Here is a 25,337-nt window from a genome sequence, read left to right as displayed (position 1 = left end):
GGGGGGGGGGGGGGGGGGGGGGGATAGCCCTGAAACCATCTCCCAACCCCTGCAGCCCCAGGACAATACTTTCTAACATCCTGGCACTAATGTGAGGTCAGAGTTCTTGATAAACAAGATAATTGCTCCGCTGGAGTGTATCTAGCAGTATGTAAGTTATAAAAGCACTACACCACTAAGATATTTTTAAAAATTCTCTCTCAAAGGTAGGCCTATCCTCTACAATTCCAGCAGGAGGGCTAGCTTCTCAGAGATCAGGGAGAAAGTGAAACATTCCAAAATACACAAGGCACGACATGTTTTAACCGTAATGAAACATGTTAAGGTTATAACTACTAAATTAAGAATGGGGAAAATGCAGAAACGCTGCCTTTTGTATTCTGCTTGAAACTGCATGACATCATCAAAGAACTTTCCCCCCTGCAAAAATCCATGATGAGGGGATTCAGAGATCAGAGGTTTCACTCAACTTACATTTGGTATTTAAAATGTAGGCTTTATAATTAGAAATGAACATGAAAACTACTTCCTGTATTCTTAAAAATGTCCACTTCCCTAAGAGTTCAAATGAAAGAACAGTTATTAGGAAACCTTTAAAAGCAAGTCTGGGGGGGGAGGAGGCAAGTACTGGCAAGAACACTCTTCCTTCACTCAACCACTTTAGAAAATTAACTCATAACAAAAGCTAACAGTTTACATCAGAAAGTGGGTTTCTTTTTCTTGGGCAAAGGTCTACAAATTCCCTCTGTTCCTCACAACTATCGGTAGTTTATCAATCTAAACACAACACCACCTAAATAATTTTTTCCACTCTGACTAATATCAGATCCTGTAACTGCAGGCAAGAGGTACACATCTGCCAATAAAAACAGAGAAAAGTCAAAAGCTAACTCATGTTCTCGAGAACATTTAAAGAGAAAACATCTACAAGTAGGCTTCCTACAAAAAAACAGCGCTTGTGTGTCAAGATAACCCAGAGGTTGCCTACCAACTAGTCTGAAAAGAACAAGGACGTTGCAAACGTACAGGTTACAAATAACTGTCTAAAAAGTCAAGGTTCAAAATAAATGCAAAGTCAAATGCAATTGGCTTTTTAAAATTTTTATATCATTGCTCATTTTATGAATTCTAAACACGTTAAATTTCAAAACTGTGTGGGTCAACATGACCAAATGAGAAAAGTCAGGCGTTTGGGAGAAGAGGGGCAGGGAGTGTTGACAAACTTGCAATCACATCTGCGGAACCAGAAGACATCAGAGTAGATGAATTTTCTGGGTAATCATGAAAATATCACTGTTACCTACAGTGAACCATATCGTTTCTTTGGGCTCCAAATGCCATTATTAATTAACTAAGGTATCAGGACAAAAGTATCAAAGGTATGTCCTAAAAATGAAGGACAAAAGATACGAAGAGGGAATTCAAATTTTAAAAACTCAGGTAAAAATGTGCAATACCTTCGTATACCAACTTCAAGCCTTAAAGAAGATACCATCACTCGTTTCCTACAATTGGTTCAGAACTAATGATGAAATTAACGTGTTGTTTTTTTTTTCTGTTCTTACCTCATAAGACCAGACACACTGCACCCCTGCAAACCTCCGGACACATCTTCCCACCTCCACGTCCTCGTGAGTAGTGTACATTTCCCGGAGACACTTTCCAATGTGTGGTACCATTCTCCGGAGAACCTCCCGGCTCATGATCACACCGGGCCCCCCCATGCAGAAGTTCTCACCGGGTTCCAGGGCCAGTTTCCCCATTTCTTCTGTGGTGCCCAGTCCTGTCTGCCCGAGAAAGAGGGGCTCGCTGCTATTCAAACTCCGGAGAAAACTCTCCAGACGGTCTCCTTTGATATACACGTCATCATCTGCTCTCATAAACCATTCGTACTTGTCCAAGTAGTGGTCATGCATGTACTTGAGCATCATGAAAGACTTCTTCTGGGGTGGGTAGGAGTCGTCCACGCCCCGCAGTGGCACTATCGGGATTGGTATCGATGTGTCTGAACCCTCACTAGAGAAGAATTCGACTTTCCCAGGAATTGTCTTGGACCACGTTCTGGAATTAAAATAAGTATCAGTGAGAGAACAGTTCATGTCAAGCTTCTCATTTCCAGAAATCCACATATCTACTCATGCTGAATCACTGTGTGTTCAAAAGGAATAATAAAAAGCTACTTGGTCTGCTTGCTTCCCCTTAATGGAAGCCCAGGCTACGGGGTATTGCAAAGCCCAAATTCATTTCCAAAAGAACCCCAACAAAAAAGAATGGTGAAGTGTTTAAATACTTCCAGGATAACTAAGTTTTAGCCATGGCTGAAAACCAAATTGGCAGGGCACCAACGTCTAAATCTCCAGGTTAATTTTCTGATACTTATCAAGTCCCTACCCACAAACTCCTTCATTGTATAAGACAAAAATCAAATTATTTTTTTGTATTTTTTCCTCTCTTCCCCTATGATTCTCTGGTTTTCTTTCTTAAATTCCACATATGAATGAAATTATATAATTGTCTTTCTCTAATTGACTTATTTCGCTTAGCATAATAAAATAAGACGAAATCAGAGAGGGAGACAAACCATAAGAGACTCTTAACTCTAGGAAACAGACTGAGGGTCGCTGGAAGAGAGGTGAGTGGGATGCAGTAACTGGGTGATGGGCATTAATGAGGGCACGTGATGGAATGAGCACTGGGTGTCATATACAACTGATGAATCACTGCATTCCACCTCTGAAACTAATAATACACTACATGTTAATTAAATTGAATTTAAATGAAATAAAATTAAATTTTAAAAAATCAAATTCTTCATTCAACAAAGTTTCTTTGAATGCACATCAAGTGCCAAGTATGTGCAAGGCCAGGGGATGCTCAGTGAGCAAAATACAGACGCCAGCTCATGGAGCTGTCATCAGGAGAGACAGACGTTTACCAAGGCAGTCACACACCAGTGTACTTACTAGTATGAACTAGAACAAGCCCCCTGGAAGAAAGGCGCACAGCCTTACTTAAAGAGCGTACAGAAAGAACACAAACTAGACACACAGCGCTTCCCCGAGACAGGGGTGAATGTCAAGGATGAGAAACAGGCCCAGAAAGTGGCGTATGCAGACAGGGCGGGTTGCTGAGAGGGGAGCAGACCCCCTAGAGCTGGGGGCCTTCATAGGGTACAAGCCACTTCGAAGGAATGGGGCAGAAGCTGGGGCAGAAGTGGATGAAAGCTTTCCGCAGTCCTCAGGGCATAGAGGAGAGGGCTGAGGCCACCGGGTGGGAAATGCTGCAGCAGCCCAGACAACAGTGCCATCAAGGGTATGTGCTCCCCCCACTGCCAGAGGAGACACCGATGATGAATGAGAATCGTCAGGAATCCTGCTGCTGAACAGCTGATTTAAGGCCATCATGTTACATCTGTCCCTATGCTTTCTTTATACTAGAAGTAGTCCAGCCACAAAATGCACTTACAAAGACTACTTCTAGGAAAAACATCACAGAATACAAATGAAGCAGTCAATTTAGCCCTAATAAGATCAAAAAAGGACGCTTTGCAGGTGATATTCTCCCCAATATGTTTTTATTTTACTCATCTGTTACAATTACATGTATTGTGGTGAAAAGTGAACTTGAAGGGTCAATGAAAACCACATATATCTTAAATGGAGAGGCTTAGGGAGAGAAGTAGTTGAAAAAGATACACACCAAACCGCTGGTGAAGGAGTACAGAAGCAGGGAAATGGGAAGGGCAGGGAGGGGATAAAGAGAACTTTCTCTTTATTCTATCTCTAAATTGAGGAAAATCTTTATAAGCACAATATTACTTCTCTTGGAAAAAATTTTAACTGTGATAAAATATACGTAACTTGAAATTTACCATTTTAACCATTTTTTAAGCATAATGTTCAATGGCATTAAGCACATTCACATTGTCCTTCAACATCACTACCCTCTGTCTCCAGAACTTTGTCATCTGCAAAACTAAATTTCTAAAGCACAGTATTATTTTTGTAATTTTATCAACAATCTACAATGAGGCACTTAAAAAGCAATTACTGGCTTTTCATTCTCTTCCTAACCCGAACATAAGGAATACAAAATGACTTCAAACGTCTCTCATTCAAGCAGAGGAAGAATTCAATGGACTTTTTGTCAAACATGCTTCTCGAAAAATCTGAGGACTACATACATACCATTTTTCATTAAAACTAGGATGTCAGCTGTAAGATACACCATTGTTTTTTGTACCAATAACAAAGAAAAAAGTGCCAATCATAATCACGTGATGCCAGCAACTGCAAAACGCACCCTGATTTCAGCAATGTTAAAATGTGGGGAAGTAAATGTCCATCTTAAAATGATGTAAGACAGCAGAGGTGATGTTTTTCCCTTAATGTCTATGGATTTAAAACGGACCTATGCAGTCTTTTGCCATTTATAAAACTCTTTAACAAAGAATTCGTCACGTATGGAAACTGATGGGACTCCAGATGCTGTACCAGGTACTATACTTCATTTTCACTAAGGATAAGCTCCTGAAAAAAAGGATAAAAAGTAAACGTGGCAGGAACGGGGCAATTAATTTAAAGAGAAACCAACCCTTTCCACAGAGAGACAAGTCTCTTTAAAAATAAGAATGAACTACAACCTACACAAAATGTATAATAAGCTAGAGACCCCCTGCTGATGTGGTAACCGGGAGGGGAGACGGCTTCCCAGCCCCAGGAAGGTGGTGACAATGAAGATGTACTAAGAGGAGCCACAACCAGGTCAAGGAGCCCCTGATTCCTTCCTTCAGTAGAAATGATTTTTGTTGGGCAGTCACAATTCTTTGAAAAAGTAATTAATTTCAGTAGTTGGCACATAAAAGAAGTCAACACATCCTGCTCACTCACATGAAAAAAGTGACTTAAAAGCGTCGTGTGTGCGTACGCACGCTAACGCGCAGAAATCATTTCTGTCTCTGAGACATTCCCAAGTGAGCTTCTTATTACTTTCCGTAAGACACACTACCATTTCCTACCCTTACTACAGAAGGAGCCTGACTTAATCAAACCACAACCAGAAAACAATAAGGCATGATGGAGTTAAAATCTGCTACCTTTCACGGTACTTCTGAAGTGTAAGTTATAAATAGTCTGCATCATCTCGTAACTGATTATACATGGATAGTGAATAAAATCAACCTAACTTTAGCTTCTACCCAATTACTTCTGAACTAAAATGTGACTCATAAAACAGACCAAGTTCGAAACAGTAAGTACAGAAGTAGCCAACCCCAGAAGCCACTAAGATGTTCAAGCACCATGACATTATCTGAGATGTGGGGTGGGAAGACAACGTCTGTCTTCAAAGAACAACCTACTCAAGAGACAACACACAGGGTGATGGTTAAGAGCATGGGTTCTGGAATCAGGCTTTTGCAGTGAGCGTCCTGGCTCTGCTTTGGGATAAGCCACTGTGTGGCTCCCTCTCCTTGCCTGTAAACTGGGGATACTACTACTACCTGCCTTACAGGGTTGCTGTGAGGGTCGGGTGGGTTCTTCTATCTAAAGTGCTCAGACGCCGGCCCAGCATGCAGGAAACATGATGTAAGTGTGACTTATTACGGACACAGGAGTGTGCAAGTAAGATAATGAAAGAGAAGATGAAGGGCACAGGGGAGTGTGGGCTGAACCTGGAGCCGTTGGTCATAGGATCACAACCAGCGTGGAGGCATGATGGAAAATGCCACTCCTCACATTTCTGGCTAAAAACCTGACAGTCGAGCTATCTATGAGAATTCCGTTTTACAGTCAATCTTAGACAACGTCAGCGTAGAAGTCTAGTAAAACTTCACCTTTTTTTTTTTTTAAAGATTTTATTTATTTGACAGAGAGAGCACAAGCCGGGGGAACAGCAAAGGGAGAAGGAGAAGCAGGCTTCCCGCCGCACAGAGAGCCCAACGGGGGCTCGATCCCAGGACCCTGGGATCATGACCCGAGCCGAAGGTAGATGCTTAACCATCTGAGCCACCCAGGCGCCCCAAGACTTTACCTTCTAAAACGGTTCTCATTTCTAAACACCAGAATCCTTCCTATTAGACTAGCATCAAAATGCATTTTCATCTGGGCTCCAGGTGCCCCCGCAGACAGAATGCGCAAAGGAAGCGCTAACAGAACCACCATCACTGAGGCGATTAATGCCCAAACTGTGACTTGAAATCACGTAATTTGTCCAAGAAGAGAAACCAATTAATTTTAAAAACAGACAATCTAACCTCAAACCATCCTTAAAAGCCTCTCTGCAGTTTTATGGTAACTCCACCCAATTATTATCTTTTCCTTTTTAGGTAACCCAGGGAAAAACCTCAAGCTGCCCTTTTCTGTTCTAAATGACGGGTGGTTTGAGGGAAATCTCTCAAAATGAAGTTTCTGTAAATCTTCCAATCTTAAGAAGTTATGATCTTTTCATTTAGGGTACCTTTGGCTTCAAGAGCTCCAGAAAGTTAGAGCATTCTGGAACAGTAATCATGATTCACCATCCTGGGGGACCTGGGGGAGTGCCTTCATAACGGGAAAGAAGTAAAGGAGACACTGCTGAAGAAGCAACCTGGCCCTCCTTCCGTGACAGAAACAGGTCGAGCTCCTTATTTTCATAAACAAATGTCAACTTTGCCGTCGACAAGTTTGTTACCAGGAGCAAAGAGTTCTCCCTTAATTGAAACCACAGAACATTTGCAGAGGCCCTTGCCAGCAAGCTCAGTTTTCAGTGCACGGATAACCAACTCTTGCTAAAGCATAGATAAGACAACTGAAATTTGAGAGAGCCAAGCAAGCTATCATCTTTTCCTCTGGGCCTCTAAACGCTATCCCTACACCAAGTTAAATCACAGTTAAGTGAGGCAGCTGGACAATATTAGCTTTGCTAAGGAATGCCTTTGCTGACTCAGGACTTCAGTCTCCCTTTCTGTTCAGTTATCATTTTAAGAAAAACTACGTAAAGTACATTTCCGTACAAATTTGCGTCTACAGCACGACTCTTGTCCTGAGTACACATTCATAATACGTGGGTAAGTTTAGCAAGCAGGCAAGAGTACATCCCTGTGATATGTATTAAGGGTACAAAAGTACACATACAAAAATAAGATATTTTACAATTTTACCCCCAACTGTTTACTATGGTTATTTTTGGATGGAGCATCAGAAGACATTTAATTTTCTTCATACTTTCTACATTTTCTAAATTTTCTGCAACAGATAGCTATATTTAGAGATGGAAAAAAATTTTGTTTTTAATCTGGAGAAAAACTTTAAGCTACAAAGCATCCAAAGAAATGAAAAGATTTGACATCAGAAAATTCTACTTTTGTAATAAACATTTTTTTATTCTATCCAATGGACAAAAACTAAAAGAAAAATGAAGATTGAGTACTTCCACATTTTTTGAATTTTAATAGCTACAGTAATTTTTACAAGTAAAAAGGGGAGATCTTCTGTGATTTCCCCCAAAATCACAATTAAATATATTGCCAGACAGTTATAGTGGTAAGTTTGAAAGGACTCATATGATCAAATCATCTCAGAATTTGGAGTCATGGAAGGGAGAATCTCATTTTTTTCCCTTGTAGAACTGATAGATAATAGGAATTAAAGGTATATACATATAGAACAGACAAGATTTAAGATAACCAAAAGGCATACAGCACGAAAACATGAGCAAGAAAATAAGGCCAAAGAACAACAAAAGTAGGGAAGTCAGAGCGGGGTACCAGTACAGGTACCAGGGAGGGCGAAACCCTGGTAGGGGCTGCCTGCTCAGCTCTATGCCCATGGGAAATACGGAACCAACTGGAGTCCTCCAAAAAGATGCCACCCTAAAGGAGGGAGCCCACGTGGTGAGACCAACTGCCATCATGTGGTCTCTCTGTCTGCTAAAGGTGGGTCCCCTCCAGCAGGTAACCAAGAGATGTGGCAGGACTGTGTCCCACTGCTCAGGGTTAAGTGAGAGGACTATTCCAGATGTTAAGACCTGACAGAAATTTCTCCCCTGGGGTCCACGGCAGGGAAAGCAGGGCACATGTATCCTGCACAAGGTTGATGGAGCATCGGTCTGAGCTCATCCTCCCAAAAAAGTGCACGGAGGACAGTTTTTTGCTGCCAGTGAGAGCAGCCATGCACTTGAACTCGATCAGGCCTTGGGAAAACTCAGAGATCTTCCAAGGGTACCAAGTGATGACTCAAGGCCTCTCCTGGAGCTGAAGGAAAGCCGTCTGGCAGGATGCTGTAAGCATCATTCAGTCCTTTATCTCTGTTCTGTGTTGGTATGAGGAACAAGCGTACTTAGCTGGTTTCCCTTCCGCTTATGTGGTTTCCGGATACATGGTTTCCTCTTTTAAAGTCTTTAACTGTCTTACTGTGTACCTTATGACGTAAGCAATCTCAATTCTTTTTGGAAGTAGGAGCGGAAATAGAACAGAAATCACAAATGGTGGGGAAAAAAAATTTTAAGAAAAATCAAATTATACTCTTTACCATTAATCCTAAAAGTAGACTTAAGGTGAAAGCAAGCATTAAGACTTTTTTTTCCTCAATAAAGCTGTTGGCGGGTGGATTACTGCTTCCCACCTCAACAATGGCCTGGGCACCAGCCCAGGAGGCAGTTCCAAGGTATTAAGGACTAACAGCAACCTGCCCTCTGAGCCCAGGTTCACAGCAAACAATGGAAATACTCATCAGTACAGACCACAAAAACACCCTCTTCGAAACCTAAGAATTAAAATTTGGAATGTTAATAATAGAAGGCAAATTCTGGTCTCATGATACATTTCCAAAGTTGGAGAGTGACCTTTTATAGTTTCTGTTTTGCTACTGTACACTTAAAAGTGTAAATATGCAACTAATTCTTAATCATGCATAAACAAAATTCATTTCATATTTAATTCTAAGCAAAAAAAAAAAAAAACACCACATAAAAACCAGCAGCAACAAAAAGTGTAAAACCACCTGAACCTACTCTGGCCGACCCCTCTTACAAGTCAGTCTTCCTGTGTCAAGGCACTTCCTGGTATCAACCCGCTTAACAGCAGCCCACAGCCACCCTTCCACCAAGCAGTTACCTGGTGCTGCGTACTGTGCTGGGGGCATTAGTAACTCAGCCTGTGACACTTCTATGCAGTGTGTGAGGTATTGTTACCCACATTTTACAGAGAAGGAGACTGAGGCGCGAGGCTAGGTAAATAATTTCCCAACATCATACAGCTAATAAATGTTGAAGCCAGAATGCAAATGGGGTCTGATTCTAAAGCCTCCATGGGCCAGCCACTGGATTCTCCATCTCGCACACTTATTTCCAGGTCATCACCCACATTTCCTTTGCAGTCCCTCCTCCATTGAGAAGGCTGAGAAAATAGCCATCCCAGAAAAGGAGAGCTGCCTTACACCCACTTCAGCCACTGTCACTCTGTCTGCCTGGCAGAAACCTGTCCATTGAGGACACCTCTTTAGAGTCTAAACTGGATTTAATTGAAGGTCAGAAGACTCCACTCCAAAGGCAGCCTCTGAAACCCTCATTCCCTTTCGGTCCCTTCACTACTGTAAACCTGGCCCGATCATTTTCCAGCAGTGGGCTGGCAACACACAGAAGAAAATCCCAACACAAAAGCAGCCTTCACACCTAGGCCCAACTTACAAAGCAATTGTTTTAATGCCATTAACAACTCTATTTTCAATAATCCTCAGGTTTTGGGTTTGCAAACCCAGGGTTGATATCAAATCAGGGCAGAATACACCTTTTTTTTTTTTTTTTTTTAAAGAGGGGGGTGGTGCTCCACGCAGGCAGGACTCCATCCCAGGGCCCCAGGATCATGACCTGAGCCAAAGGCAGACGCTTAACCTACTGAGCCACCCAGGCGCCCCTACACCTTCTTCTTATTAATCATCCACAAACCAAATTACTTGGTTACAGAACGAATACCACAGCTATACAGGTTTTAGACAGGACACTGAATTAAGGTAAGCAGATGGACAGCTTCACTACTTTTCAATCGTAAGTTTCTTGTTCTCCCAGTTCCGTCCACATGCACAACAGGTGGAGACACCGAGTACTCACATTCGTGTGTGGAAGCCAGGGCCCTCACGTTAAAAATGCTGTCCCCTGGGGGCGCCTGGGTGGCACAGTCGTTAAGCATCTGCCTTCCGCTCAGGGCGTGATCCCTGTGTTCTGGGATCGAGCCCCACATCAGGCTCCTCCGCTAGGGGCCTGCTTCTTCCTCTCCCACTCCCCCTGCTTGTGTTCCCTCTCTCGCTGGCTGTCTCTCTCTGTCAAATTAATACATAAAATCTTTAAAAAAAAAAAAAAGCTGTCCCTTGATTCTCCCAAGTACTACCTAGAACTGTGAAGTTATGGAACTAAGGAAAATACAGTTGCAGAAACCAAATACTTTATCAGGACAGGATTAACTGTTACTTCCTGAAACAAGAATGACCTCGGACCCAAGCCCCAAGGCACCATCTGTGCCCAGCCGTGTTGCAGGTACCTACCTACAATTTAACACACACGAAACCGCACTCGAATTTCCTTCCAAGAGCTGTTCTCTCCTCCTCCTCCTCTTTTTTAAACTGTAGTTCTGTAGCCTTACTACAAAATAATTGCTCAGTGCAGAAAAGCTCAAAAGTAGACAAAGGGCCAAGAAGAGTATGAAAAATCATTCAGCATCACTGTGTGTATATTCTTTCACACTTTCTTTTCTATACTACACAAACACATGGGATTATTTTGTTTGATTTTAAACAGGAGTGGCTTCATACCCAGAATACAATTTTATAACCTACTCTTGAATAATTTAAATATATTGTGATTCTCTCTTCATTTCAGTAAACGTATTTCAGCCACATCATTTTTTTGCGGCTAGAGAAGCAGATCACGGTATGGATAAATCAGTGAAATCAATTATGGTCCACAGTTCCTAAGGCAGGACACCAAAGATACTTGGAATTTCCAATTCATACATACATCTTTGAGCACATCTTTAAATCCCTTTGAAAAATTCTAGAGGAAATGCTACATTGCAGATTCCAGCCTCAAAATGCACAATCCCCTTGTTCCTTCACTACTTCCTGCTCTTCCATGTTTCCAGGAATCTGTTGTCTCTGCCTCAAAAACTGCTATTCATCCTTCAAGACTAAGTGAGGGAAAAGGTGCAGGAGTGTGTGGACGAGGACTTTCCTGATCCCCTTCATAAATGAGTGCAGGCCTTTGTCCTGTGTCCCCACAGCAGTTAGTCCAGGCACTCTGTAGGCCCTCATCATCAGTATTACCATTTCTTTCCCTCCCTAGAAGACAAATCCTGCCAGGATAGAATTATTAATCCATTTTCAATACAGAGCAGCTTAATGAATGGACAAAGGAAGTGAAACTAGTCGTGTGATGAAAACACAACCGTGTATAAACTTCTGCTGACAACCACAGCTATCCTTGGAATATTCTAACTTTCTGAGGGTATCAAGATCTGGAATCAGGACACAAAAAGCTAAACTCACATTCAGGATCACATAGTCCTCCAGTCACCTTAGGTTAACTCACAATGTGAAATGGGTTGTGCTCCAGAAGTTCATTTACAGGTTGATTATTCGGATTGTAGAAGGCAGTCAGTTAAGTTTTTGCCAAATTGAATTCTATCTGAGAAAGTATTGCTCTAAACTGTTTCAAGATAAGTATGGTTTACTGAGTTCAAGAATAAGAAAAGGAACTCTGAGATTTCCTCAGTAAGGTTGGTAAAAGAACAGTGTGCCTTCCCTGAAAGCACTCGGAAGAGGCCATTAACTACTACAACATCTTGCAACAAGATTCCTGTATTACAGCTAGTGTTTCTCAAACTTTCTTCCCACCGTTCCCTACAGACTGATGCTAATCTTTAATGGTGCCCAGGGCAAAGAAGGGAAACCCATCCACCTCTTTCCTCTGAGAAAGTAAAGAAAGAACAAAACGGTTCCCCATCTTCAGCCCAGGGGAGGTAAAAACCAAGACAAATAAAAGGTGTTGGATTAGCTTAGAGTTCTGGGCATAAGAAAGGACTAAAAAGCAAAGTATGCATGCTTTTTTCTTCTTTTTTTTTTTTATCAAACCATTAATTAAAAAGAAAATCCAAATGGTATCAAAATTCTCTGAGCAAGAACAGGTAAGTGTAGCCAAGAAATGTTTGAAACAGAAGAGGAACAAAGAGGAACTTGTCTACCGGATATTAAAAAATTATTCAACTTCCAATAATTTCAATGGGTGGTACTGGCAAAAGAACAGAGAGAAAGATCAGTGGAACAGAATAAGAAGTCCAAAAACATACCCAGGAATTTTGAGTATGATGAAGATGGCATTTCATATTGGTAGGGAAATGGGAGCTTATTCAACAGATGGTGCTGATACAATGTACTGTTTGCGGGGAAAAATGAGATTGAGATGATTTCGACCCCTTCTAGAATAAGAAAAAAAAATGTTGCTTTTAAAAATCTCTCCAGGGCAGTAACTCTCTGAGCTTGGGGCAGGGGAGGGAGGTAACCCTAAAATCAGAAAAGTAAAAACTAAACTACGTGAATTTCTATCACACTAAAAACAAAGAAAAAAATATGGAAATAATATAAGCTGTAGCTAGTAACAAAAGACACAAGGAACACAGGGGCTCTGATGATCTGGCATAATAAATCCCTCTGGAGGAATCAAGGTACCATTTTGAAGTGAAATTGCCAAGAATACAAATACTCTGTAGATGAGTCAAAACAAATTTCTATATGTACTTGCAGAACCCCAGCTACCCAGAACACTCAGGCAGTGGAAGCCTCAGACAGTTTCAGAGCTCCAGCACTGTAACCATCTCAGATGTAAATCTTTTCTCCATCTCTTTGTAAATTCATTATATCTATAAAGCTAAAGATACATCCACCTGTATGTCTAAATGCCTTCTTCAAACTTTTCCTGTGCAAAACCAGACCTGTTGACTCACCTCCTTCCCCATCTCAATAAATAATACAACCACTCACACCTGTCTTTCAAGGCAAGATCCTAAAAGGCACTGTTGATTCTTCTTTGCCTTACCACTCACCAGCATTCGGTCAGCACATCCTAACCTCCGCTCCAGCAGATCCCCTGGAATTCTGCACGTCTCTCCATGACCACTGCTACCACACCAGTCCCTGCCACCCCCACCTCCAGCCAGACCACACCTAAAATCTCCTTACTTCCCTACAATCCAATCTCCACACAATGGACAGAATTAACTTTTAGGACATAATGCCATCACCACCCTTTCCTGTCTGAACCCTCCAAAGGCTTTCTAATTCACCTAGGATAAAACTCCACGAGACCAGACGTTATCGGGCCTCGTCCACTTTCTTTTACCGGCCTTCTTTTATTCCCTTCCAAGTTGGTTGCTGTACTTACCAGCTCTTCCCTCTGCGCCCTTGCTCACCAATGATATTCACACAACCAGCTCCTCACCATCAGACTGCAGCCCAAATACCAAGTTCTCTAGACACCACCCCACCCTTTCCTTACCCTGTTTTATTTTCTCCATAGTACCCATCATTAACTCTGTGTGTCTTGCCTCCCACTAGAACAGAAGTGCCATGAGAACAAGCATCTTCACCATTGTGTCCTCAACAGTCTGGACCCAGAGGAGCCATGTATGTATTTGTTGCACAAAGGGATGAATCTTAAGTGTAACTGGGTATTTTTATGAACCAGGATCACTCCTATGAACTTAACAGCTATGGTGTCTGCTTAGGGCCTATGAAGAAGCTAGCCCCCGTCAGTCTCTGATAAGCTACACTCTGAGTTTTGTTTGCCAGTCTGTTGCTTGCATGCTATCAGCTGTCACTGCACTGCTAACAATCTTTGGTGGCCCCTCTCTCCACTTCAAGCATTTGGCAGATTGAGAAAGTAAAAGTGTAATGATGGGGCTGTTCCATCATTAAAATGCGCTAACTTTAGTGCAGACAGGCGTATCTCATTGATTTCCCAAAGGCTTTATAGCTCCTTTCTGGATCTCAGACAATTACTAGTCCCCAGACCTAAATTCTGACATTTTTAATATTTTAGCATAAAAGTACACCATACTGCCATCTTACTAAAAACGCTGGCATCTCCTTACACCCATAAAGCCAAACAGTAATTTTACTTAAAAAGAAAAAAAAAAAACTAAACTAAAAAACATTAAAGTTCTTAAGGTAAAGAATGAATTTGCCTTTCAGGGGAGAAGTAAAACTGAGCACACCCGGTGCCAAACTGGAGTTCTACCTAGCATTGTAAGATTCAAGCCGACTTTTATGCCAAACGGCGTGCAATTTCCATTTTAAGAGCTGAGTGTGGAGTTTCAGCCTCGGCTGCAAAGCACAGCAGAGCCATAATCATAAGTTACACACTGTAACCTCCATCCCAATTCAGGCCTTCCCCAGAAGTTCCTTAAGACTAAAACGGTCTTGTGCCATCTCCTGCAAACGGTCTAAACAGAGGCTTGCCGGGCTGACAAGCAGAGGATCTTAACGGGAAAGCTAAGTCCACCCCCCAAGCTTCAAGTAATGGGACTTCTTAAGATCAAAGAGATAAAAGAGCTGCAGGAAAGTTGACAGAGTGCCTGGATAGGATACACTGTTTCCACATAAGGGTTTTCCCTTTATCAGAAAGGCAGAGTTGTCACAAAGGAGGAAGAACTGGGGCCAGATGGCAAACTGTGTTTCTACTTTCCATTAAGTGTCTAAAAGAAAATAAACAATGAGATAAAAATCCTACATCCAAAAAAGATGAGGTAGGAGATTTGGAAAAGGAGACCAAGAGAGTAAGAGTGTCAAGCTTGGGCTCAGGGAAAAGATCATCTCCAAGTGTAAAAGAACAGGTCCAGTTTTGCATTACATTTTCTGAGTATTGCTGGTGTACCAGGACCCCTACTGGTTTTATACTGATTCTGAGTCCATGAAAATATATCTGTTTGGTGGGCAATCTAGTATTTGTCCAAACTACTTTGATAATTGTCTCCAAAGTTGTGATTTCACAGCCCTTGTCACCCAACAACAGTTATGCGGACTGGCTTTCAAAACCATTCTGTAAACAATTTATACAGCTCATCCCCAATTTCAGATGTAGCCATTTCTCTTGGCACAAAGAACAATCTGCATAAAATTCCAGGTAATTCGTGGGAGATCTGGGAGAAAATCTTCAGCTGGGGATTCCTAAATCACTAACACAGTCTAAATTTACATGAAGTGGCTACAGTCTAAGGTTTTCAGGCACTCGGGATCCTTCCCGGCAGAACCTATGCTCTGGACTTAAGATCCTCAAAGAAACACGCAGGAATGGGGAGTCAATGCACTGAAAGTGCTGACATTCTCTATTGCTCTTTTTCTTTTTCAATCCTGTACTTCTTCCCTTAGAGGAATAAAGATCCATATATGTTTTTCCCTTCATATCTAATGCCTGGACATTTAGACCAGGACTAAATTTAAAAGCCAAAGTTTCAAAGGTATTGGTTATAAATTAAGAACCAACAGCAGCAACCAGCTTGGCCTTGCTCAGCACTGACTGCTCTAAAAGTTCCTTCTCAGAGGACCTCCCTGAATTGGTTTGTTCTGTGGCTGGATGACTCCCAAATCTTGTCCACATGGTAAGCATTTCTGTACTTAACACGTATAAGGTTCCATTAAATCCCTTTATTGGTTCCACACCCTTCTCCTACCTCAAATTCACTCGAATACAAATCTGACATTCCAAAATCATCACGCCCTTCTAAAGGTTACTTTGGCTAATCCCTCTGTTAATCCTGAACATGATTCCAGCCACTTTTATGACTCATATGGCCAACTAGGACCCAGATACTGGACAACACACACACATCCCTAAACTGAGCTAGTTAACCCCAAATCTACCATGGGCCAAGAACTACTTTTCCCAAGATTCTCTTTCCATTAACTCAACAGACTGGTGGGGTCGAGTGTGTAGCGGGCAGCCCCTTTCATTTACAAGAATACCTCCACCAGTGATGTCTTCAAGTATGCTATGGAAAGGCTCTAACCAGATTAACTTACCTCGGCTCTAGCGCCTCAAGAGCAAAAGGTGCCTATTTCAGAGAATCAAACGATAACCATCACTATTACAGATATGGTGTGCTAAGAGTCTTCCCAACAACCTTATGAGGGAGATACGTTCAGTCAGACCCATTTAACAAAGAAGAAGGCTTGGACGTAGAAAGCTAAAGTGCCTTACACAAAGTCAGGCTGAGGACCACACCCACGGGAGCCAACCTAGTCCACCTGATCCCAAAGCCCATACTCTTGGACGTTGCATTCACCATCCCGCCTCTGACCTCTGCTTCCAGTGTCCGACATCCACAACCCAAGGGGCACCCCGATCCCACAGGAACCCCGGGAGCTTCGGGTCTGGAAAGCAAGCAAAGACTCAAGCCAAGGGAGTACCGGCAGGGCCGCCCACCGGGATGCTGGATACAGGAGTCGACGTCCTGGCAGCAGGGACTCACCTGTAGGCGGCCAGGGCGCGGGTCTGCAGGTATTTCTGGGCTGTCATGACTCCCACGAAGAGAAAGTTCCTGTCGCGCGGGCCGCCATCCGAGGCCGGGCCGTGAGGCCAGAGCTGCGCCCCGCGCGCATCGCCGCGCGCCCCGCCGGCCTGGGAAGCCGCCGCCGCCTGCCCTGGCCGGCAGCCCTCGGGGCTGGCGCGGCGCCGCGGGCCCACTCGCTTCAGCTCAGAGGCGCGGGGCAGGACGAGCCGCGAGGCCAGCACGAAGCCCAGCACGAGCCCGAGCAGCACGCTGAGCCAGGCGCGCCGACCGCGCGCGGCCATGCCCGTGCCGCTCCGCCCGCCGGGCCGCCGCCGCTGCCGCCGCCGCAGGCTCCGCGCGCCCTCAGCCCGCCGCCCCCGCCCGCGGAGGCCAGCCCGTCCTAGCGCCGCGAGGCCCGGCCCGGGCAGCGCCGCGGCCGCCGCGGGCCCGCCGCGCCCATCGCGGCCCCCGAGCCTCCCGTAGGCCCCACGCCGCCGCTTTGTTCCGCACGCCCACCCCCACCGCCGCGGCCTGCGCCTTTAAGAGGGGACCATGCCCGGCGCGCGCCGGCGGCGGCTCGAGCGCGAGGCTGCGGCGGCTCTTCCCGCTTGCGCACGGGGGCGCGGGGCCAGCGCGACGGCGACGGCTGTGGCAGCGGAGTCCGCACCCCCGTCCCGCCCTGCCCGCGTCTCTCCGCTGGCTCAGCTCCGCTCTCGCTGCGCCCGCCCCCGTCCTCTTCGTGGCCGGCGCCGCCGCTGCAGCTGCACATCCTCCGGCTTAGCTCGCCATTGCAACAGGAGCCCCTCACGTCACGCACGGCGCGTTATGAAGGGGCCCTGGCGGCGGCGGAGCCTGGCCCCTCTCGGGATCCGTCCGCGCCTCCGGATTGGCGCAAAAGTGAATGGGGGGAGGTTCACGTGGCCAAAGTTTGACAAAAAAAAAAAAAAAAAGCCTCCCGGCGCGCGCGTCGCCCGCCCCGCCCCGCCCCGCCAGCGCGGTCTGCGGCTGGGCTGCCCGGGCGGAGGGGGCGTGGGGCCGGACTCGGCGCCGGCGGGGCCCCGGACCGCGGCGCCCTGCAGCCCGTTATCCGCCCGGCGACCACGCCCCCGCCGGTCTGCGCTCGGACTCCTGGCGGCGGCGCCCAGCACCCGCCCCAGGGTGTCCCCTCTCGGGGACCATGCCCGCCAGGCGGCCCCGTCCTGCGAGATGCCCTGCTAGCGTCAATCTGAAGAGGGATTTTTGAAGAAGGGGCTTCTTGGTCCCCGAATTGTGCACGAAGCGCTCGTTCCTTCTGCTGAAACTGTCCTCAGATAAACCTCACTCCCCACGCCCTGCCCTCCAGCCAGGCGGACCTGACCGTCTACCTTCTCCGCGTCTTCCCGATTCACACTGTACCTTTGTTCCCGCCGTTATGTGGGCAGGAGCAAGCGCATATAGAATAAACAGTTCAGGAGCCGTTTGAGACGTGCATGCTTGCAGAGTGAACCGTGAATTCACTTACCTTGTTCCCTGCCCCTAGTTTCTAAGCTAAAAAAAAAAAAAAAAAAAAAAAAAAAAAAAAAAAAAAAAAAAAAAAAAAGCTGTATTTTATGTCCAAGCTCCTAACAGTGCTAGCATTTAACGGATGTTGGAGAAATGGAAGGTGATGTTAATACTCTGGATGGTAAACACTACTTTTATTTACATTCTTTGTAGGCAGATAGTCGGTTAGTACCCCTGACCTACCTGAATCTTTGTCAATATTTTTACATCATTCATCCATAAAAGTGCTGTGGATTTCTAAAGAGAGGTTTTGAATAATGGATCTCTAGGATGGAGTTTAAATTTTATACATTTCCTCTTAGAAAAAAAAAAAAACTCAGCTAAAGCTACAAAAACTGAGAAAGTGTCCATACAACAAATGTTTGTATAGAGTAAATATTAGTCTTGTTACTTAGTCGCCAATATGTTGGGGTTTTCTAATGAAACTCCTGGAGAGCAAAGTGTTTTCCTGGGCCTGACAGGTTCCCTTCATTTCATCAAATGAACCCAGGAATTAGGGACAGAAAGTAAGCATGCTTGGGGTAATCCTTTGCATCTTTCCTCATTGTTAACATGACCAAATGTTTGAAATATTACACAATTGAAAGTGGCAAGTTGTGGGAGATACAGACACGGTCTCTGCAATTGAATGGCGGTCACTGTTTTTTATTCTTTGGATATTACCACATTCTTTGGCACTTATTATTTATGTCAAAAATAGTTCATTACCCACCTTCCCCAGACTCCCTCCCTAAGAGGTGATCCACATCTAAAAATAAAATGCTCATTATGCAGTGAACACAGGACTCCAGCAGTAGTCTTGGGAAAAATACAGAACATATAACCATGAATTATAGGCTCGAAAACCATCCAAAGGGGTTTCCAGTAAGACCATAAGCCACAAATGCCAAGTAGTCACCAGATGCCCCCAAATTCAGCAACAGCCCCATAATTCACAATGATTTCCATAAAGCACAAATCTGGTAAGACACAGATGTTCAATTTGGTGACATACTTAATGAGTTCAATATTTTCTAACCTGCTTTAAACGTCTCTATATTTCCTCTTCTAGGGTGAAATCTGATGAAAAGTACATAAACAGGATGGGACTTAACGTTGTGAGGATTTGGAATGTTTTGTCCTCCTCAATTCCTTGGTTCCTAGCTGTCCCTGTGTCCCGAGATCAATATCCTCACTTGTCTCATCTGCAGACCCAATGGAAGCATCTCCTTCATGATTTAGAAGACTCCCTGTTCTCCGTAAAGCCTGAGTCTGAAGGTTTTGAAAAGCCTGGACCAGGACAACGTGACATAGGTGAAGTCCTCCCCGGAAAAGCAGGGGAATGCCAGTCTGGGGGATGGTGGGAGGACAGGAGAGCCAAGGTCCTGTAGAAGTCAGCCAGGGGCCTCAGGGGCCTCCATACCGGGGCAGGGATCACATCCCAAGTGTGGCCTGGGGATAGGGAGGGGACGCCCCGGCACAGCTGGAAGCAGCAGCTGAATGGTGAAGCTGAGGGAGTTCTCCTAGGGAAGGATGTAAAGGTGTCAGACCCACGGAGGGCCCCTGCTGAGGCCTGAATTGGAGGCAGAGCTGGCCTAGATGGGCATTTCATAGCCGGAGGCCAATGCCTGGAACCAAGGACTTCAGTGACAGCCAGAAGCCCAAAGGGCCAAAGCGGGTAGGTAAGTCCAGTATGGAGGCCTGCCTGCCTAGACACCAGCCCTATGGGCCCGTGCGCAGCCATTACCAGCAAGGATCTAGGGAGGATGGTGTGCCTCTAAGACTCCTGCACACGCATGCACCCTCCTCAAACCACCTCCGGACCAGGCAGCTCCCCACCCCTATGTCTCCCTCTCCCTAATTTATTTTTATTTATTTATTTTTTTAAAAAAAATTTTATTTATTTATTCGACAGAGATAGAGACAGCCAGCGAGAGAGGGAACACAAGCAGGGGGAGTGAGAGAGGAAGAAGCAGGCTCATAGCGGAGGAGCCTGATGTGGGGCTCGATCCCAGAACGCCGGGATCACGCCCTGAGCCGAAGGCAGACGCCCAAACGCTGTGCCACCCAGGAGCCCCCCTAATTTATTTTTAAAGGTGGAGAGAAGTCAGGTTGACCAGCTTTCATAGGCATTTAGCCTCAGTAAACTGAGGAAAGAACTATTTCTCAATTTCACTGCTGTAGGAGCCCTCTCTCTTAAGTTCAGGGACTCGTTGACCATTTTTCTCATTTAAAAAGGGAGTGGTGTTGGGACCCCCAGGTGGCTCAGTCGGTTTAACATCTGCCTTCGGCTCAGGTCCTGATCACAGGGTCTTGGGATCGAGCCCTGCGATGGGCTCCCTGCTTAGCGGGGAGTCTGCTTCTCCCTCTGCTTCTTTCCCCCCACCCCGCTGGTGCTCTCTCTCTCTCTCAAATAAATAAATAAAATCATTAAAAAGAAGAAAAAAAAAAGGAGTGGTGTTAACCACAATCAGAAAAACCTGTAAAGAGAAACCCCAGACTAGAGAGTTATTGAAAGATGAAGGCTGCTAAGGGCACACACCCCACCTGAGATGGGGGCCTGGCCTGGAGCAGGGACCGAGTGGGGCCTCCGGTCTTCCTTCTACGCGAGGAAGTCCCACCCAGACAAGCTATGTCCCGCCTCAGGGTCTCAGTGTTCTGGAGTCCAAATGGGTCTTTCCATGGATCACGTTAGAAGTTCCTTCTCAGTGATTCTACACCAACATTTAGCAATTTGTTCAAAAAACGCCACATTATCTGACTTCCTTTCTGCTTTCATGCAGTGTGATTCTCTGCGACATATCATTAAAATTCACCTCCACCTACGATCCTGGGCACTTTCTCACAAATTGCTACTCTGTCCCCACGCGCGTTACATTTTTTTTCTGTTGCTAATACATTGAACGCCTGTAACAGGTATAACATTTCATATAATTTGCAGCAATTTCTTGGAAACCTTTGGTAAATACCTCAATTGTTTGTTGGCAGCAAGCCTTGAGCAACTGACAGAGTTCCCTGTAAGGGCTTCTTTAAAGACGCAACTCCTGGACTCCTGCCGCAGACGGGGGCCCCGCAAAAAGTGGTAATCATTTTTTAAGACCTTTAGAAATACCTCTTTTGAGAAACAGCAAACGCAGCGGAGGGAGTTATAATCCGTCTTTTCAGAAGGTTCTGTTCATTGCCTGCGAAGAAGAAAATCTATAATGACCATTTTACTAAGATTGCCACTTAACCTCTATTAACCCAATAAAACTTTGCTTTATTATTAATGGCACTATTAAACGGGCATTTAAGGTCCTCATTAGCTAATTACTTTTGCTCAATATTTCCTTCTGTTTGCAGCATTTCCAGGCAGACGCAGGAAAGGGCAAGCGACTATGGCTTATGTTCTGGCTTCCAGACAGGAGTGGCTCGGACACTGGTTGTGCTAGAATGTTCTTCATGCTTCCTTGGTCTGCTTATCAGCTTTGTCCATTCTTTCTGTCAGTTACTGAGTCATTATGTGTGTGTTTGAGAGACAGAAGAAATTCAGCACGGCTCTGGGTGCTGGCCGGATGGGATGTAATCTTACTAACTAGAAAACATTGGCTGACGCCGGCACAGGCGCTATTGAGAAACCGCCTGAATGTTCTCTGGGAGATAAACTCACTGCAGAGGCCGGGGACAGTTTGCTTCTAGGCTAAGACTTAATCCTTGAATAGCAGAGAAGTTTGCCTTTCCCATCCGTTGCCAAGAAATGCCATTAATCTTTAGAGCGGTGCCAGAGTTTCCACAGCTGGAAAGTTTGCACAAAGACAAAGCTTCCAGTCCACAGGAGGGAGGGAGGGAGTCCCCCCCGCCCCCCCCCCACCATCAGAACCCATGCACTGGTCAGCCGGTCAGCAGCATGGCCACCTGAGGGCCACAGACAGTGGTCAGGCCTGGGTGCCTTGTGGAAATGCTCCAGATCGATGTGCTGGTCGGACTCTCTCTGTTTTTATTCACGGCCTAATGAAGCATAAAATTGCTTGGGGAGGGGGGGAATATTCAAGTTGCAGAAGAAGGTTTAAGCTCTGAATTGAGGAGCAGAAATTCAGATCCAAAAACACATAAAGGGCAGAGCAAGAATGGGAAAACATCAACGACATCAACCTGCTCAGAGGGCCCCATGTCACTGAGCTTTCACATGCGCTGTTGTCGTCCTAGGGTGCCCATGACGGGGTCATAAACCCTCCCATCACCCATCCAATGAGTTAGAAGGATGATTATCCAGACTTGCTATTAAGGTCTCTACAGGAGTTTAAAATAAAAATGGTATGACGATGCACTCTGTTGGAGAGTCTGGAGAAAGGGGCTTCCCAACAGTCTGGGAGCAGAGTCTTACAACCCACGTGGAGGGCAATTTGGGCAAAACTGCAAGTTATGAGTGCATTGAGTTTGAACCCAGCAATGCCACTTCTGAGAATTTGTCCTCCAGCCATAGCAGTACCAAATGACACTTGCACATGGTTATTCTCTGCCACAGTGTTTGTGACACTTTAAAGAGGAAACCCAAGTGTCCATTTCCTCTCGTGGGAAGAAATAATAATGGAGACATAAACAACAGGGCATCCACCAGAGAATGAAATCGGCTGCTGATGTAAAGCAAAGCAAGCAAGTGCCCCCTCCCTGCTGAGATGGAAGGGGGACAGAACAAAGAGCAGATGGAATAAGAATTTTGGTTGTGTTTTCGTAACAAAACACCAAAGGGTGCACAAGAAAGAAGAGATAAAATCTCCAGGTTTTGGGGGCTCCTGGGTGGCTCAGTCGGTTGAGCGTCCAACTCTTGATTTCAGCTCAGGTCACACTCTCCGGGTCCTGAGATCGAACCCTGCATTGGGCTCCGTGCTACACGGGAGTCTGCTTGGGTTTCTCTCCCCATTTCCCCCCTCCCCACTCGCGTGCTCGCTCTCTTGCTCTCTAAAATAAATAAGCAAATCTTTTTTAAAAATTAAAAACAAAGCAAAACAAAAACCTCCAGGTGTGGGGCTTGGTGGTTGAAAGTAAAAATGGGAGATTTCCCAGTGGAGACTTAAATATTCATTTGATTTTTTGTTAGGTGATTGTATTATCTATCGAACCGTCCAAGAAGAGCTACCAATTTCCCACCGGCTGAAGCCCCAAGATGATGTTAGCAGAGCACTGATGACTAAAGACCGTGGGTTCTCTCTGACACCTTATTTGGTGCAATTGCTCTTGTTTAATGGAAGTGGGAACTGGGACCCAGAGAGATGAAACCGGTTAGCCACCAACCAATTAGCCAACACCCCAGCCCAGAACGCCTCAGATTCTAAGAATCCCCCAGGTTTTGTCTCTCACCCCTTAGCTATCAGTTAAAATGAATATTTCAGAGGTCTAATCAAAATTTTACTATGTAGTTTCCTTAACACGTCATTACAAGTGTTCTACCAGCATGGAAATGTCATTAAGAGCCTTCCCAAGCCATCAAACTTCCCATACTTTTTTCAGAATCTATTTCTCCCCCCCCCTTTTTTAATCCTGGTTCCTCCTTGTACTATATTCCTGGCTCTTCCATGATCTTAGGGCCTCTTGCCATGTCTTTTTTGAGTTTGTGCCTTTAAGCACACAAAAGAAAGAATCAATCTTTCAAAATTTTCTTAGACAACACAGTATTAAACACGGTGAAGAGGGTCAGGGGCAGTACAAGAACATTGTGACAACGGCGCCCTCTTGTGGTATATAGCTATTTCTGTTAAGTGCGGATCTATAATCTTGGACTCAAAGAGAACAATGGTCAGATTTTTTATTTTATGGTTATTAATAACCTGTTTCTAATGACCTGACTTCACCAGAATTTTCCAAGGTGATACCCTGGTCTTGCACCTGTGGCTAACTAGTTGGTGAAACTGTAAAATGCGAGGAGTTGAACTAAAGGGCTGGTTAGAAGGGACCCCTTGCATCTTGAAGCTGAATGAGAAACACAGGAAGTGTGACCTGTGTCTGTTGTTTTAACAAGCGCCCCGTGAGATTCTGTTACACAGAGAGTTTTGAGACCATGGATCTCTGCTTTCATGTGGGAAATGGGTCGATTTCCCCCACCAGTGAAAACGACCAGCCAGTGTCAGCTGATTGCACGTGGCAGTAGACACTAAGGGAGAAATTTTAACCTCCTGCATCCGCCTGGGGTCACAGCTGCAGAGTCCATATTGGAGAGGTTCGTCTGCCAGCCCTCCAAGCAGAAGTTCGAGGTCCAAACGTTGTCTTCGCGACTCTCCTCCAAACGCCACCTTTAACACGTTTGCAGTCATATGAACTGTGGGTGACATGGTCATCTGCGTATAATGTTTGCCTTTGTTGTGTCCCCCCAAGAAAGGCCCCTCCATGCACACACACTTGAATTCAGAGGGCACTCTGAAAATGTGCCCTCCTGCCTGGCAAATGGAAGAGAAGACTCAAAGACAACATGCTTTATTATCACAGACTAGAAGTGGTCTTTTAAAAAATTATTTGACTTGTTTCCATCATGACAAGTGTACTCTTGAATCCCCATCTCGTATTTTGCTCCTCCCCCCGCCCCCACCTCCCCTCTGGTAACCATCAGTTTGTTCTCTAGTTAAGGGTCTGTTCCTTGGTTTGTCTCTTTCTGTCTCGTATTTCTCCTCTGCCCATTTGTTTTGTTTCTTAAATTCTACATATGAGTGAGATCATATGGTATTTGTCTTTCTCTAACTGACTTATTTCACTTTAATACTCTCTAGCTCCATCCACATTGTTGCAAATGACAAGACTTCATTCTTATTATTCAGCCATAAACGGCATATATATATATATCATATGTATGATATATGATATGATATATATCACATATATACATCACATCTTCTTTAGCCTTTCATCTATCAATGGGCACTTGGGCTGCTTCCATATCTTGGTTCTTGTAAATAATGCTGCTATAAATATTGGGGTGCATATATCCCTTTGAATTAGTGTTTTTGTATTCTTTGGGTTAATACTCAGTAGTGCAATTGCTGGATTGTAGGTTAGTTCTATTTTTAATTTTTTGAGGAACCCCTGTACTGTTTTCTAGAGTAGCTACACCAATTTGCGTTCCCACCGACTGTTGCAAAAGGGTGCCTATTTTTCCACATCCTCGCCAACTCTTGTTTCTTGTGTTTTTTATTTCAGCCATTCTGACAGGTGTGAGATGATATCTCATTGTAGTTTTGATTTGTATTTCCCTAGCGATGAGCGTTGTTGAGCATCTTTTCATGCCTTCTGCCCATTTTTGATTGGATTATTTGTTTTTTTGGGGTATTGAGTTGTATAA

General features: G+C 44.7%; 1 protein-coding gene across 2 annotated transcripts in view; it reads right to left on the bottom strand.

Moving 5' to 3' along the window:
* The window catches only part of CHSY1 (chondroitin sulfate synthase 1), a 75,212-nt gene extending 53,660 nt beyond the window's left edge, over positions 1 to 21,552 (bottom strand). Inside the window, exons 1-3 of one of the 2 annotated variants that reach the window (XM_040642690.1) lie at positions 21,345 to 21,552; positions 21,144 to 21,213; positions 1,566 to 2,061 (exon numbers count right to left, since the gene is read on the bottom strand). In XM_040642690.1, the coding sequence (XP_040498624.1) occupies positions 1,566 to 2,061; positions 21,144 to 21,213; positions 21,345 to 21,474 (696 nt within the window). In that variant the 5' untranslated portion in view covers positions 21,475 to 21,552. Of the gene's footprint in view, positions 1 to 1,565; positions 2,062 to 16,489; positions 16,813 to 21,143; positions 21,214 to 21,344 lie in introns of those variants that run through there. The other variant, XM_008687640.2, reaches the window with a different exon arrangement.
* Between the last annotated feature and the right edge of the window lie 3,785 nt (positions 21,553 to 25,337).

The sequence above is a fragment of the Ursus maritimus genome, unplaced genomic scaffold, assembly GCF_017311325.1.
Source record: "Ursus maritimus isolate PB19 unplaced genomic scaffold, ASM1731132v1 scaffold_27, whole genome shotgun sequence".
Lineage (NCBI taxonomy): Eukaryota > Metazoa > Chordata > Mammalia > Carnivora > Ursidae > Ursus > Ursus maritimus.
Note: the sequence above shows the minus strand (reverse complement) of the source record. Positions and strands in the feature narration are given on the sequence as shown.